The sequence below is a fragment of the Podarcis pityusensis genome, assembly GCF_964106645.2.
Source record: "Podarcis pityusensis genome assembly, chromosome: 8".
Classification (NCBI taxonomy): domain Eukaryota; kingdom Metazoa; phylum Chordata; class Lepidosauria; order Squamata; family Lacertidae; genus Podarcis; species Podarcis pityusensis.
The window spans coordinates 84,333,448-84,350,179 of record NC_138033.1 but is presented as its reverse complement, the minus strand read 5'-3'; the positions used below and the strand labels follow the sequence as shown (position 1 = coordinate 84,350,179).

General features: G+C 47.9%; 1 protein-coding gene and 2 long non-coding RNA genes across 4 annotated transcripts in view; 2 read left to right on the top strand and 1 right to left on the bottom strand.

Moving 5' to 3' along the window:
• LOC308483604 overlaps positions 1 to 3,864 on the bottom strand; it is a 90,342-nt gene extending 86,478 nt beyond the window's left edge. The window contains exon 1 of the long non-coding RNA XR_013989725.1: positions 3,041 to 3,864. This is a non-coding gene — a long non-coding RNA (uncharacterized lncRNA). The remainder of the gene's footprint in view (positions 1 to 3,040) is intronic.
• The window catches only part of RASSF2 (Ras association domain family member 2), a 47,263-nt gene extending 32,855 nt beyond the window's left edge, over positions 1 to 14,408 (top strand). For both annotated transcript variants that reach the window (XM_081017537.1, XM_081017538.1), the window contains exons 7-11: positions 1,472 to 1,573; positions 4,253 to 4,304; positions 5,762 to 5,883; positions 7,218 to 7,315; positions 7,835 to 14,408. In XM_081017537.1, the coding sequence (XP_080873663.1) occupies positions 1,472 to 1,573; positions 4,253 to 4,304; positions 5,762 to 5,883; positions 7,218 to 7,315; positions 7,835 to 7,904 (444 nt within the window). In that variant the 3' untranslated portion in view covers positions 7,905 to 14,408. The remainder of the gene's footprint in view (positions 1 to 1,471; positions 1,574 to 4,252; positions 4,305 to 5,761; positions 5,884 to 7,217; positions 7,316 to 7,834) is intronic.
• LOC308483579 overlaps positions 1 to 16,732 on the top strand; it is a 140,004-nt gene that overhangs the window by 28,433 nt on the left and 94,839 nt on the right. The gene's annotated exons all lie outside the window — the stretch shown is intronic.

Genomic DNA, 16,732 nt, shown 5'->3' with positions numbered 1-16,732 from the left:
TAAGACGTACAGACATTTCCCCTTACTTTTTAGGAAGAAAAAAGTGTGTCTTATGGAGCAAAAAATACGGTAATCCCCACAAAAACCTTGTGAGGTAGGTTAGGCTGAGAGGCAATGACTGGCCCAAGATCACACAGTGAGCTTCGGACCAAGTGGGGGTTCGAATTCTGATCTCTCCCAGGTCCTAGTCTGACGATCTAAACCTCCACCACATTCTGGCTTTCACTTAGCAGAGTTTGGTGCCCATGTACCATACTTTTCCGTATAGAAGACGAGGTTTCTTTTCCGCTAAAACAATGTCCAGAAATGGTGCTCGTCTTATACATGGTCAGCGCATTGTTGGGATGGGGGATTGGTTGCTGGCGCAAGCAGGAGCTTGTCAGGGGTGATTTGGCGTGACTGGTGGCCATGGCAAGGGCTGCTGCCCATAGACTGCTACTGTGGTAATTGGGCGTGTGATTGGGGTGGCTGCTGTCAGCGAGCGGGCAGACAATAGGTTGGTTCGGCGACGTGCGCGATAGCCACCGTTGGTCTGGCGGGTGAGTGAATTGTGGCCCTCAAAAAGCTCATCTACTCTGGGCAATCCCCCCCCAATCTCAACAGCTCTGGGAAATCTCCCCCCATTTTCTTAAATATACACAGGGGCGTGTTATACACGGAAAAATACAATGTGTATAAAACTACACAATGCTGGCAATGTGAGAATTCAAAAGCTCCATAATGTTTGCTCTGGAATGTATGACCATTTCCCAGTTAATTTTTGAAGTTCTTTATATATATATACATATATATATATATAAAATTTTATTAAATGTTACCAAAAAGAAAAAGAAAAGAAGAAATAGAAACAATACGTAACCATACATTAAAACATTTATCTACACAATTTTCCAGAATGCAGACTAGAAAAGAAGAAAGACAAAAGATAAAAGAAAGAAACAAGAAAAAGAATGAAGAGAAAAAATACTCATCAATTTTATAATATTTTAACTAGGATTTATATATCATAATGTTTGAAGTATGAATTTGGAATAATTGATTATAATTTTTGAAGTTCTTTGATGCCTGTAGTCAATCCTCTTGCCGGCAATTGTTCTTTTCCTTCCATCATCTCCCCCAACTCCTCTTTCTCGATTCAATTTTGATTTAATCTTTGCATTCTGCTTTTCCAGCAACAAATGTTGAGCTCTGACCGGTTCACAGGAATCACGGCAGCATTAAAAATCAAGAAACACTAGCAATCCCTATAATATCAAGTGCAGTAGCCTTTTAATAAAGCAAACGACTGCAAGAAATTAACCAAAACAAGGAGCTCAGTAAGATCTTCCATAGTTTCTAATCTGGCATGGCGTTAGCTCCCCCAATACTTGGCTCACACCTTCCTCTGTGCTCCTGTGGGCCTCCAGGGTTTCTGCTTGTCTAGATCACCCTGTCCTCCAGCCTTCTGATGGCTTTCTGCTCCTCTCCGCAGACATCGGTTTTCACACCCGCCTACGGCTCCATCACGAATGTCCGCATCAACAGCACCATGACGACGCCTCAAGTGCTCAAGCTTCTGCTGAACAAGTTCAAGGCAAGTTTTGCTGCAACGTTTTGTACTGGCCCAAGTCTGAGCTGGGAAAGTCTCCCAGTGGTATCCTCTCCTCCTGGGCCCCTGTCCAACTCTGGTCCATTTCTGTGGGGCTTGCGGAGGAGGGTGGCTGTCCCCAGCCTTGCCCAGCCTCATCTATTTTGGACTACAACTCCCATGTGACTCAGCTTCATACGGCAGTGCTGGTTGGGACTGATGGGAGTTGTATTCCAAAATGGTCGTGCTGCCTGGGGCTGATGGGAGTCGTACCATGGAGAGCCCCCAAGTTGGTAAAGGCATCTGTAGGTTGTATATCTGTGTCTACTTCTCGTGATGGCACCAATGAGCTGCCTGCTGTCACAGCTGCCTATTCTTGGACTGGACAAACACAAACCCCTGTGTTGCAAAATGTAACCATCTACAAAAATGCAAACGCAACACACTGGCTAATAACTGTTAGTAAATATATAATCAGTTATATAATTGGTCATTCAAAATATATGAATAAGCCACTTCAAAATGATGTATATATCATACAACACATCTCACAAAATATACAAGTAACTGCAAGTTGTTATATGTATCAGGGTCAAACACAAATGTATTTGTGTTGTAAGCATCAGCAGCTACACTATCCAGTGGGCACTGATCCACCAGCACGATCCCCATTAGTATGAATATTTCATTGATAATTATTTGGTATGTAACTCTTTATATAGGGACGTGGGTGGCGCTGTGGGTTAAACCACAGAGCCTAGGACTTGCCGATCAGAAGGTCGGCGGTTCGAATCCCCGCGACGGGGTGAGCTCCCGTTGCTCGGTCCCTGCTCCTGCCAACCTAGCAGTTCGAAAGCACGTCAAAGTGCAAGTAGATAAATAGGTAGCGCTCCAGCGGGAAGGTAAACGGCGTTTCCGTGCGCTGCTCTGGTTCGCCAGAAGCGGCTTAGTCATGCTGGCCACATGAGCTGGAAGTTGTACACTGGCTTCCTTGGCCAATAAAGCGAGATGAGCACCACAACCCCAGAGTCGTCCACAACTGGACCTAACGGTCAGAGGTCCCTTTACCTTTACCTTTACCTCTTTATATATTTTGTTCTATTGTATAACTTACATGCAGGTTGCTCAGTTTTGTTGTCATTCATTGCCTGCAATGTCTTATGTCCCATTTCCAGCTGATGAAGACTTTATTCCAAAGCAGTTGAACTATTCCGGATATAATACATATAACAACTTGTAGTTACTTGTATATTTTGTGAGATGTGTTGTATGATATAGACGTCATTTTGAAGTGGCTTATTCGTATATTTTGAATGACATTGTACAGTGGCACCTCGGGTTAAGAACTTAATTCGTTCCGGAGGTCTGTTCTTAACCTGAAACGGTTCTTAACCTGAGGTATCACTTTAGCTAATGGGGCCTCCCGCAGCCGCCGCACAATTTCTCTTCTCATCCTGAAGCAAAGTTCTTAACCCAAGGTAATATTTCTGGGTTAGCAGAGTCTGTAACCTGAAGCATATGTAACCTGAAGCATCTGTAACCCGAGGTACCACTGTATATTCACTAACAGCTATTAGCCAGTGTATTGTGTTTGCATTTTCATACTCTTGAACTGGGTCTGGAGGCTGATATGCTTCACTGGGGGTGGAATAAAATAACATGAACAGCCCCAAAGGGCAGCCTCAGGCCATAGAGTCTGGCTGCTGCATGTTGACTTAGCAGGCACCCTCAGGCCCACCAAGCCTGAAACAGAAAGAAGTGGTTAGACCAGCAGAGGTTGCTGGACTCCAACTCTAGGGCTGACAGGAGCTGGAGTCCAGCAACATCAGTCTGGGCATCATCTTGCCTTATAGAATCATAGAATTTTAGAGGTGGAAGGGACTCCCAACCCGCTGCAATGCAGGAATCACAGCTAAAGAATCGCTGGCAGATGGCCATCCAATCTCCCATGAAGGAGAGTCCACCATCTTCTGAGATAGTCCATTCCACTGTTGAACATCTCATACCGTCAGAAAATTCTTCCTGATGTTTAATTGGAATCTCCTTTCTTGTTGTTTGAATCCATTGGTTTGGGTCCTCCCTTTCGGAGCAGCAGAAAACAAGCTGTCTCTGCTATGACAGCCCTTCATGTATTTGAATATGGCCATGATATCTCCTCAGTCTTCCATTTACCAGGCTAAACATTCCCAGCTTAGGGCTGTCTTAAGCATATGCAGCGCCGGGGTGCAAAGATCCGTCCAGCGTGCCCTCCCCCCAGGTTGCCCAGTCCCAGGTGTGCAGAAAGGTGGAGCTGGCTGGCTCGGTCGCCCCCAAACTCGAGGCGCATAGCTGCCAGCAGCAGAAGAGCCAGCAGCAGAAGAGCGGCGCTCCGACCAACGGGTGGGCTCTTCGCCAGACTCAATTCTCGGGCCTTGGACTCTTGGCCTGGCACTCCTGAGAGCCCGGCGACTGGGTGCCCTACACCCCTAGCACCTATGGGTAAGACGGCCCTGGCCCACCCCCATCAACCGTTCCTGATAAGGCTTGGTTTCCAGACCCTTGGTTTCCAGATCTTGGTCAACCTGAAAACCTTGTTCTCTCTCTCTCTCTCTCTCTGTGTGTGTGTGTGTGTGTGTGTGTGTGTGTGAGTGAGAGAGAGTGAGAGAGTGTTTTATCTTTTCTGTGTTTTCTTTTCTCTGTGTTCAGATTGAGAACTCAGCAGAGGAATTCGCCTTGTACATTGTTCACACCAGTGGAGGTGAGCAGGCTGTTATTGTGCGCTGGTTTCTTTTTTTAAAAAAAAATAAAATTATTTGATTTTACAAGCATAAAGTTATAGCAATACCAATTACATATCCATATTTAGAGATATTTCTGAATCTCCAGACTTCCCACCATCCCCTCCATGGATCTTACTGTCAACATTTTCAACTGCATGTTATTTCATAATCCATATTTTGTATCTCTCCATATTGTCCATAGTGTCTTGTATGCTGGTTGCAATAGGGCTGTGGTTCAGCTAAGCAGTTATGGATTTAAGCTATGGGTCACCAGCCTAACTGTGATGCCACGGTGCATGGGGGGCAGGAAGGGGAATGAGTTAAGCCCACCCCAGCTGTTAACTTCGCCTGCCTCAAGCCCCCCCCCCATTTGTGCATTTAAAACATGTTTTAAAATAGATTTTAAAAAAATATTTATTTGTATACCACTATATCATAAAATAAGGGACGCGGGTGGCGCTGTGGGTTAAACCACAGAGCCTAGGGCTTGCCGATCAGAAGGTCGGTGGTTCGAATCCCCGTGATGGGGTGAGCTCCCGTTGCTCGGTCCCTGCTCCTGCCAACCTAGCAGTCTGAAAGCACGTCAAAGTGCAAGTAGATAAATAGGTACCGCTCCGGCGGGAAGGTAAACAGTGTTTATGTGCGCTGCTCTGGTTTGCCAGAAGCGGCTTAGTCATGCTGGCCACATGACCCGGAAGCTGTACGCCGGCTCCCTCGGCCAATAAAGCGAGATGAGTGCTGCAACCCCAGAGTCGGCCACAACTGGACCTAACGGTCAGGGGTCCCTTTCCCCTTTCCCTATATCATAAAATACCAAAGCGGTTTACAACAACAACCTAAAAGCATACAATAAAACCATTAAAATATTTTAAAAGTTAAAAACAGGCATCAATTAACCATTGTGGAATGATGTATTCTTACTTGCCTGCATAGGCCTGGTGGAACAGACATTTAAAGTTGGCACAGAAGGTGCCTGCTGAATCTCCAGTGGCAGGGCGTTCCACAGAACTGGGCCAATGACACTAAAGGCTCAGTTTCTCGTTGTTGCTAAACGAGCCTCACCAACTCAGGAAACGGCCAATGACGCTCCTGCAGATGGATGATAAAAATAATTTAAAACGGTGTGAAGTAGCTGGTGGGAAAACGTTTTCACAGGTAGCCTTGAGAGCTGCAATACTTGCCCACCGATTTGTACACTTTGGCCACAACCTCTCTTGACATAAGGCCCCAAGAGGGATGGACTATGGGTCAATGTGGCCCTTGGGCTGCAAAACGGCCCCCACCCCCTGCTTGGATGCTTCTCAGAAAGTTCTTGCTTGGTTGAGCTTGCCGCTGCTGCTGTTCCCCCTCCTCTGTGTCTGGGGCAACAGGGTGGATTTAGGGGTCCCTGCATTGTCTTCTTCGGTGCCTTATCCACACTCCCTGTTTCATGCAGAAAAGCAGAAGTTAAAGGTGACAGATTACCCACTGATCGCTCGGATTCTGCAGGGACCCTGTGAACAAGTTTCCAAGGTGTTCTTGATGGAAAAGGACCAGGTGGAAGAAGTCACTTATGATGTGAGTTGCTGCTTTGCGGTGGAATCTTATTTCAGTTCGGAGACGAGCAGGTGAAATGATCGAGGGGTTGGTGGAGCAGCTTCCCTGTGGGGCAGCGTTTGAGGCTGGGGGAAAACTGAGGAAGAGGTGACCTGGTAGAAGCTGACAGGTTTTTCTCCCTCTCATGCTAGAACTCCCAGGCTAATCCTTTCAAAAGTATGTATTCTGACAAGGATTACAAACTCAAATAGAGATTACAAACTCAAATTCTGTAATGAATTATTATGTTATACATATCCTTATGAGTTTGAGTTTGTAATCTCTGTTTGAGTTCCCTAAACAAGGGCTGCCTTCAGATGTCTTCTAAAAGTCTGGTTGTTGTCACAGTGAGGGAACTGCCAGAAGGCCCTTGGCACTGGACCTCAGTGTCCAGGCGGAACGATGGGGGTGGAGTATATGTCCTTCACATATACTGGACTGAGGCCATTGAGAGCTTTAAAGGTCAGCACAAACACTTTGAATTTTGCTCGGAAACATACTGGGAGCCAATGTAGGTCTTTCAAGACCGGTGTTATATGGTCTTGGTGGCTGCTCCCAGTCAGCAGTCTAGCTGCCGCATTCTGGATTAGTTGTAGTTTCTGGGTCACCTTCAAAGGTAGCCCCACATAGAGCGCATTGCAGGAGTCCAAGCGGGAGATAACCAGAGCATGCACCACTCTGGCGAGACAGTCCGCGGGCAGATTGGGTCTCAGCCTGCATACCAGATGGAGCTGGTAGACAGCTGCCCTGGACAAAAGAATTGACCTGCGTCTCCATGGACAGCTGCGAGTTCAAAATGACTGGTCCTTCAGGGGCACAGTTACCCCATTCAGGACCAGGGAGTCCTCCACACCTGCCCGCCTCCTGTCCCCCCAAAACAGTACTTCTGTCTTGTCAGGATTCAACCTGACAAGAAGTGTAGAAGTTTGTTGCAAGCGGATAGAAAGTGATTCTTTTAATAGGAACGAGGAAAAGGGTTAACTTCCCCTCCTCACGGATCTCAGTCCTGATCCTGATTCTCCTCCCGCCCTGGTGTTAAACAGGAGAACCGTTGACTGCCGTTTGTCCTTAAGAAATGCACACAATTAAAGTAGGAAGTTTCTGGGCTTCACCCAAAGCACTCCTGTTCCCCTTTGCGCCAGAAGAGGGTGCTGAGGTCTGTGCATACACAGTCGTGGGTAGCTGAGTGGGGCCGGTCCCAACCTCAAGGCAGGAGATGTGTGTTTCTCAAGCTCTTCTCTGTGCCTGCCTCGCAGGGGTGGCGTGTTCCATCACCTTTCTGTTTTCTTTTTGCCTCCCTCCCCCTTCCTGGGCAGGTTGCTCAATATATCAAGTTTGAAATGCCTGTCCTGAAAAGCTTCATTCAGAAACTCAAAGAGGAAGAAGATCGTGAAGTCAAGAAACTAAAACACAAGTAAGCTCTTCCTTCCCTGGATTCCAGTCCTCAAAGCACAGTTCTTTCTGAATATATTTTGAAGGGCCCAATCTGGGGATGTTACCGTGGGAATTGCTTGAAATGATGCTTAAGATGCAGAGCAGCCTTGGCCAACCTGGTGCCCTCAAACCAAGTTGGACTACAACTCCTATCAGCCCCAGAATCTCCACCCAGCTGCGCTGTTGCAGCCCGCCGCTAAAGAGTTTTCTTTATTATTTTTATTATTACATTTATATCCCACATTTCCTCCAAGGAGCTCAAGGCTGCACTTCTCCCTCCTTCTTCATGTTATTCTCGCAACATCATTGCAAGGTAGGTTAGGCTGAGAGGCAGTGACCAAGGGGGGATTCGAACCCTGATCTCCCAGGTCCTAGTCCAGCACTCTAACCGCTACACCACACTGACGCCCCAGTGGAGAAGGCTGCTCTCTCCTCACCACAAAGGTCTGGGGTGCACATCCTTTTCCTTTTAAGCTGTAAGACACTGCTTATTTTTCAGGTATTCTGTCCTGCGTGTAATGATTGAGCAACGATTAGAAGAGATCTCCGAAGGCCCGGCCACAATGTGAAGCCTTTGCCCTTGGGTGGACTTTGCTGCCTCTGCCGGGGGCCCAGAAGAGCCACGTCTTGGAGAAGATTTGTTTGCTTGTGCTGCAACGAGCAAAGGCAGCTCTTCCTTTCTGGAGCAGAACTTGAACACAGAACCCACCTTGACCAACTGTCTTTTCTTTCCTCCAAGCTTTCCTGGAGGTGAACTCAGCGGAGACTCTCTCTTTAGCGGCGGGAGACCTTTTGAGCGCTGCTTGCTGGGGACAAACAAGGCAGCCACCAAAGCCTTTGCCTCTTGGCCAGCCTGGACCCAGTGGACCTTCTTGCCTCTCCAGCCGGGCGATTTTGAGGTTCTGTTGGGGGCATCCTCTTTGCATGCCACCAAAACGCCGCTTTAGCCTTCCAAGCAAATTCTGGCTTTGCGGTGGCAAGTCAGGGCCAGAGGAGGAAGTCTCCTCCCTTTTTTCTCTTTTGGTCATTTCTGAGCTCTAAGTAAAATATTCAGATTTTCTCTTCCCCCGCTGGGAGGGCCTAGTCTTAGTCCTACCTGCCCTTTCTCATCCACCCAGCTGCCCATTTCTGTGGCCTCTCCCTCTTGCTCTCCCCCATGTTTTTAAGCTGGGCTCTCACAGACCTACAGGATTCAGGCGCAACCTCCTCTGTGCACACCCTGTTGGATTGCAGCCTAGGCTGCTCCTTTCTCCCTGCTGCTCAGGCAGCAAAGTCGCCCGTGGCAGCTTGGTCTGGCTAAAGCCCCTTCCAGGAGTCCCTCTTCTTCCTGGTTCCATGGGGCCTTTGAGATGGGGAGAGGAGGCCAGGTTTTCATCTTGGCCCAGGTGAGGAGTGCCCAAAACTGGCTTGGTTTTGCCTGTGGCTGAGGAAGTCAGCGCACAGATACCTTCCCTGTACAGTGCCAAGGTGGGGGCAGCTGGGCTCGGGCCCATTGGATGCCCTGAAGACAAGGGGCCACTGTAGACCCAGGCAGCACCACTTTTCGGAGACTCTTTGGCTCAGCTGTTTGAATGGGCTGGTGGCCCATCTATGCAGGCCAACAGAGCAAATTCCCTTTGATAAACCATTTTTTTTAAAGGATGGCTGTTAACTCTGTGTTGGCCTTGCTATATATAGCAATGGTGCAAAGTTCCATCAGCTTTAAAAATGCCCAGCTTACTCTCCCATCCAATCATAAATAGACCCAAGAGCGAGTCGTGTGGGGCCTTGCTGCAGATCTTGGCCCTCCTACGTAAATCCTAAATGCCTTTGTTCTCCTTCCCCTCCACCCCTTGCAACTGTAGACATGCCATTTTCAAGAACCTCTCCAGTTCTACAGATATGGAGGCCAAATGCCCAGGAGGTTTTGCAGGAGAAGCTCTTGGGCTTTAAATGGACATCGGACGTTTCCCACCTCCCTTTGATGTGGGTTTAAAATGGCTGGGAAATAATCCCTCTGCATAAGGCGTATGGCAAAAATCACCTGTGGGGGGAGCAGTTTGAAGCAAAGAAGGGGGAAGGGTGTTTAACCCTCTCCCTGCCAACTGCATTCTGCCTCTAGTTTTCATCCCTGAGCTGGTTTTCCTCCTGTTGGGTTCCAGGCACGGTCTTAGTTGCTCCTGGAACCCCTCTGAAGGCAGGTCTTAGTTGAAGTGGGTCAGGAAAGGGTTAAGCATCCTGTTCGCCCTCCCCCCCCCTTACTAATGCATTCCAAATGATCTCCTCCCTCCTTGAGCTGCTTTGCACTAACATAAGTGGCCAGCAGGTATTAACATGTATTTATGTGTAATATGTAGTCCTGCCCTTAGTGGCATCAGTGGAGATTTTTTGAGAAAAGAAATAATAATTCAGAAGTTTTCCTACTTAGCCCCTGCATACCCCCCAAGTTTTCCTACTTAGCCCCCCCCAAAAAGGATTATTTTCTAGCGTGTTGTTGCTTGTTGGGGCTGAAATCCTGAGCATATTTAACACTCCCTGAGGAAGCCCCACCAAAATTTTGTGGAACTTCCTCCTGGGTAAACCCACTTTGTATGTCTCCCGTCTTTCTTGCTAGCTAACCCTTTAACAACTTTTCACTTCTAAATTGCACTAGATGGATTGTGGATTTTTTTTAAGCTCCAGCCTTTTCTGTTATTCTTTTATTATTATCTATATGCCAAATATTACATGCACAGGAAAATAACAGCAATAATTTATATAAATAATAATAATAATATTTTTCTTGGGGGGGGGGAAGGATTCCAAAATGAACCAGCAGATGAAAGCAGCCTACTTATGATGCGCTTGGAAACAAGCTCTGAAGAGCACAAACAGATTTGCAACGATGATTGTAGCCTGTGGGCTGGATCCACGTTTAACTGTACTTGGAGAGTCCCACTGAAATCGATGGTACAGTACTTCATTGGGTCGACTCTTAAGTAGGTCTAGGTCTGTGTCCAGCCCTGTACACCAGTGGTTCCCCCACTTTTGGGGGGGGCACCTCTCCCTTGGTTCCATAAACTCAACCCCAATGACCCCTCCCCTGTAAAAAGGATTGTCCAGAATAGCAGTTTGTTCCACCTGCTAAAGAAGATAACTCAAAACGGTAAAAATTGCACATTTACTCATAATCCAGTTAAAAGTATTTAGTTTAATTGATTCATCAGAATTGATGAACTTGATTCAGTGATACTAGGAATGGTAAAAATAATAAAATAATTATTATCAGCCATTTACACCTCTAGACACCTCCTTGCCTCTTAGCATCTCCCCCCCCCCCACTAGTAACCCCACTGGGGGGTGGAACCAACCACTTTGGGAACGACTGCTGTACACTCTTTAGTCCAAATGTACATTTCATTCCATTCTTGTTCATGGTTTCAGTCTCTGGCGGAAACTAAAGGGTGGGTCACCTTTTTTAAAAGGGCAAGTCTGTTTTTTGGGAGGGTTATTTTAAGAACTCTTGGGATCTAAGCAAGAGCATCTCAGGATTGCAAAAGCTGACTTGCATTGCTCTGGCTAAGGGTTCCGCCTCTCACAAACAGGGATGTGCATCTCTTGACGGTGGGCGACTGAAAGTGTGAACTGGCTTGTGTCGTGCGTGAGGTCATGCGAAATCTGCAGAGGGTCACGCCCACGCAAGAATTTGCAACTAACCAGTGGTAAAAAGTGCATGTCTGAGCCAGGACCTATTGCCCAAAGTAGACACACTTTTGCAGGCTTATGGAAGCTGTACCTGAGCAATGGGCCAGCGTAGAGTTGCCAACCATCTTGTGCTTTAAGGGCGATCCTGAAGGAATTGCACCACAGGGGGTTGGACTAAATGACCCTCTAGGTCCCAATCCATGAATATTAAACTTCGTAACGTAAACAAAGCCCAGCAAAGTGCCCTTGTTTTGGCACAGGGTTGGCTGATGGGTGACACACCTCCGATTGCAACTGGAGTTACCTGTGTGAGATTTAGCAATAATAGAAATGTACTCTTGACAGGAAGGACAGCGTAACGTAGTCTCTGAAAGCTGTGAACTGAGAGGGCCCCAGTTCAAGTCTTACCTCTACTGTGAATTCATTAGGTGCTCATACACAAACCCCTTTCTCTGCCTCGATGCCCCTTTTGTAGAATGGAAGGGAGAGAATACAGGTCTATTTTTCAGAGCTGTTGTAAGGATCGCAGAGGTTATGTATGTGGTGCGCTTTGACATCTTAGAATGCAGATATAAATGCTACGTTTTTGGCTAAAAAGTAGATGAACTGCTGTTTGTTTTACATGTGTTCTTTACAACTTCCTGACAGTAGGAGCTGTTCGACAGTGGGACAAACCCCCTCAGCAGATGGTAGAGGTATTTAGCAAAGGTTGAATGGCCATGGGTCAGGGACTCTTTAGCCATGGTTCCTGCTTTGCAGGGGGTTGGACTAGATGACCCCTTTGATTCCCTTCAGCTCTAAAATTCTAAGATTCTATGTACTAATCAGGCCTGTGATTGGCCTATGTCTGGTTCTTTTCCGGGGTCTTATTGCACAGATTTCTCTACTGTGTCCAATAATCTATGCCAGAGGATTTCAACCTTTTTGGGTCCATGGCTCCCTTGACCAACTGCACAGGGCCGTCTTACCCATAGGCTCTAAGGGGTGCGAGGCACCCGGGCGCCAGGCTCTCAGGGGCGCTAGGCCAAGAGTCCAAGGCCCGAGAGTTGAGTACGGGAAAGAGCCCGCCTGTCGGTTGGAGCGAGGCAGTAGGCTCTTCTGCTGCGGGCAGCTCTGCGCCGTGTGTTCAGGAGCGACCGAGCCAGCGAGACGCTGAGGCAGCTGGCTGGCTCCACCCTCCTGCATGCCTGGGATTGAGCAACCTGGGGAGGGGGGGTCCACTGGGCAGAACTTTGACCCCCGTGCCGCATATGCTTAAGCCAGCCCTGCAACTGCATTCTTTCTGTGGCACCCCTGTGGGGCTCAGGAGCCCAGTTGTGTCACCCCCTTGCCTGCAGAGCTGGCAGCCCCTCACCCTTTTTCAAGCACCCCCTCTTGTGGAGTGTTCCCTCAGCCTCCTCCCCTCTCCTTGGGAGTCCTCCAGGCAGCCGCTGCTGCTTCCTATGGTCTCTTGAGTTGCCCCCCCCGCCCCAAAGAGAGGTGCCTCCTCCCACTGCCCCACAGGGGCCGGGGAAGCACCCCCTGGCCAGCCCCAGAGGCAGCATTCTCCTGGAAAGCTTGTAGCCAGGGCTGCTGCAGCAAACAGCTGTGCAAGCCTTTGGGAGGCAGAGATGCGAGAGGGCATCAAAGGAGGGAGAGAAGGAAAGAGGGACAGAGGGCAGTGTTGCCCATGGCACCCCTGACCATCATTCAAGGCGCCCCAGGGCAGCAAGGCACACTGGTTGAAAACCACTGCTCTTTGCATCCATACCCAACCTCCTGAAGAGGGGAGGGTTTTGTCGCAAGGCGCTGCTTACGACCATCCTCGCTCTGCTCCAAGGAGCCCATACGGCTGGCTCTTATTTTGGAGGTGGGCAGGAGATGTCTTTTGATGCTTCCAGCCCTTGCCTTCCTAGGGGCCAGCAGGCCTTGGGGGATGAAAGTCCTCGTTGCGGCTTCTATGCCAGAGCACAGAAAACTGTTCAGAGAATCTTCATAGCATTGGAAGGTTAACCTCGGAAGCCATTTAGTCGATGAGGGCCACCCACTGCCAGCGTCCAAGGCAGCCTTGCCTCGTCAGGAAAGTCTTCCTAATGCATAGTTGAAATTATTGTAGGTTGAACCCACTGACTTGAGTACTGCTCTCTGGAGGAAATAAATTTTGCTCCATCATCTATGTGATAAGCCTCCCAAATATTCGAAGATAGCTATTGTGTCACCTTAATAATCTCTCACCCAGCCCAAAATGTCTCCTAGTGCGGCTTTTGCAAATGAAATCATTGGCTAGGAAGAAAAGTCCCTCTCCCCACTACCAGACAAAAAAAAAGTTGTGCCAAAAAATTGCTCCTAGGGCCTAGTTCAGATCCGAAGTAGAACCCAGTGGCGGTGCTTTTCCTGGAATGTACCATTTCAGGCTGGAGGGGAGTTGCTTCTTTGAATGAGGCACGCACATGGACCAATAGCACACTGGGCAAATGAGTAGGTGGCCTTCTGGCATGCTACATGTGTTGTGAGTTTACCAGGTGGAGGAGGATGACTAAGATTTGCAATGGCCACACACACCCTTGAAACTGAATTGGTCCTGTCCAGAAACACTTTACCACTCTACACTTCGGAACGTGCAAGTTGGCTTTAAGCTGTTCTTAAAGCTTTCCCCCCTTAGATCTGTGTTTACATCACGGCTGACTTAAGCTGTGGCCCTCCGATGCAGGCTCGACTCCGACTCCCATCATCCCTGGCTGTTGGCCATGCTGGCTGGAGCTGATGGGACCAGGAGCTGATGGGACCAGGAGTCCAACAGCTCCTGGAGGGCTGCTGCAAGTTCTCCACTCTTAATCCACGGGGTTTCACCTGCTTCAGACAATATATTTGTTGCTTGGTAAGAATAAATTGCAGTCTCCATTCTGAACAGAATTGGTACCCATTTGTTCTATCAGTGCTGTGTGCTACATTTCTGGAGAATCTGCTCTGCAGGGGTCCTTTTCTGGAAAAGCTTCTGTTGGGAGGCTTCCATCAGGTGAAAAGGGAAGTATCCTGAGGCTTTGAGCTTGCAGGGCACAAAGTTAATAAGCATCCAGGGATGCGTGAGTGTATGGATGCATGCGCGTGGAATTTCCCCCACAACCCCTAGTGAGAAAGCAGCTGTTTTTGCTGAGCTGAGCTAGCAATATCTTGATCTGTCATTCACATGCAATAATACTTGGTATCCCAAGTCTTCCATCATCAGCAGCGCTATCTTCAGAATTTATGTTTAGCTGGATTAAAAAAAAACCACCTTTTTTTATCCATGGATCTCTCAAAGGCTTGTGCTGTGGGGGGAGAGGTTTGGACCATGGATTTCATAAAACCACCTTGTGAATACCACTTTATATAGTATGAAGCACATGCAACTAGATTATTTTGTTTTAATTAAAGCACTTTGTGAATAGAAATGCAACAGTGGTCCTCTGGTTTTATTCAATTGTTGTGGGAAGAAATTGGGGAGAATGAAATGAGGGCACAGTTTGGATCTGAGATCCCCACAGCTCTGGAAGGTTTGGGGTTATGTGAGGACAAAGTTGAATTAATTTAGTAGGCGGGATAGGGACCGACTCCCTGGAACTCTACAGTGTTCTTCTCAATAAACTTTTCCTTGTTTAAGATATGCCTCTTTGCCCAGGCTTATGCAAGAAATGCTCAGCTGAGGTCACACTAGTGCTTTTAAGTTTTAAGATGCTTGCAAATAATATTGGTGGGTTCAGTGCACTTCTAGACTGTCACTGTTAGGGGGAGGGAATTCAACCTCACCTTGGCAAATCACACACGCAAAATGTAGTATAAACACTGACAACTGGGAAACACTGGCCTGTGAGCGTTTCAGTTTGAGAACAGCCTTTACCAATGGTGTCGTGGGCTTTGAAGACACTCGAACTCAGGATGCACGGGAGGAAGAAGAAGAAGAAGAGTTTGGATTTGATATCCCGCTTTATCACTACCCGAAGGATTCTCAAAGCGGCTCACATTCTCCTTTCCTTTCCTCCCCCACAACAAACACTCTGTGAGGTGAGTGGGGCTGAGAGACTTCAGAGAAGTGTGACTAGTCCAAGGTCACCCAGCAGCTGCATGTGGAGGAGCGGAGACGCGAACCCGGTTCCCCAGATTACAAGACTACCGCTCTTAACCACTACACCACACTGGAGAAACGTGCTAAGAGGAAGGCATGCTTGGCAAATCCACACCGTGATCAACTCCCGCCTGGAAACCAATGTCCCCACTGTGGAAGGACGTGTGGATCCAGAATTGGCCTCCACAGTCACTTACAGACTCACTGTTAAAACCGTGTTTATGGAAGACAATCTTACTCGGCTACGAGGGATCGCCAAAGAAGAAGAAGAAGAACTGGGTCCCCTGCAACTCATATGATTCTATGAGATTCAGGTTGCCCAATTAATGCTGATTTGGAGTTCTTGTGTAACAACAAATCCACTTCCCCAAATGATCTGACTTTTTCCGATAAGGAAAAATGCACAGGAAAGTGTGGAGTAATACCCTGTAGCCTCCCTATGAACAAATCAAGATGCCTGCTCAATAAATGGGTCGTCTGGCTATGACCTGAGAAGCTGCCAACTGCAGTGTCAAGTAAGGACACTGACATACGGTCTTTGCCCAATACAGTGGTGCCTCGCAAGATGAAAAGAATCCGTTCCGCGAGTCTCTTCGTCTTGCGGTTTTTTCGTCTTGCGAAGCAAGCCCATTAGTGGTTTAGCGGATTAGCGCTATTAGCGGCTTAGCGGGCTTAGCGGATCAGCTGATAAGCGGCTTAGCGGCTTAGTGATCAGCTGATAAGCAGTTTAGTGGCTTAACGGATCAGCTGTTAAGCGGCTTAGCGATCAGCTGATAAGCGGCTTAGTGGCTTAACGGATCAGCTGTTAAGCGGCTTAGCGGATCAGCTGATAAGCGGCTTAGCGGATCAGCTGATAAGCGGCTTAGCGGCTTGGGAAAAAGGGGGGGGGAGGAAAAAAACCTCGCAGGAACTCGCAAGACATTTTTGTCTTGCGAAGCAAGCCCATAGGAAATTTGTTTTGCGAAGCACCTCCAAAACGGAAAACCCTTTCGTCTAGCGGGTTTTCTGTCTTGCGAGGCATTCGTCTTGCGGGGCACCACTGTACTTTGTGTGCAAAGCTGGGACTCTCCCATGGGCTCACAACCCCTTACTCTGGGGTATTTGGGATAACCAGGTAGCTACCTAGATCTACGTAGCTGGTGAATGGAAGCAGGCAAAAGTGGAGTCCTGGCCTTGAAGGGGTGAGCTTCTGTCATGCCTGATGCCAGCTTGAGTTTGTTCTGAATAAAGATGTTCACTCACCATCCTTTGTGCACATCTCACAGTAGCAGGTGACAGAGAGCCCTGAGGACCGTTGCGACAGCACTTTTTCCGCTGGGCCCACCCTCACTTAAATATAGTGCACCCACCCCACAGAACACCAATTCCACGAATTCCTACAAACTACCCCAGATTATCTTGTGGGGGACTTGTGTGAGGGAAGACTTAATACTTTGGAGTCCTGGGCAGGATTTGATCAAATAAACAATAAAGATTTTATTAAACAAAGGAAGCTTATGACAGTGGGTAAAACACGAGATACTTCAGATTATAATGTTATTTCATTTCAGTTCCTTCTTATTTGTTGCACAGCTGTTGCCGCTTAATACTTTGGTTCTTAAACAAGGTGGTATTTTCTGTCAGTTACACACCCCTTAGACAACCCTGCTCCGG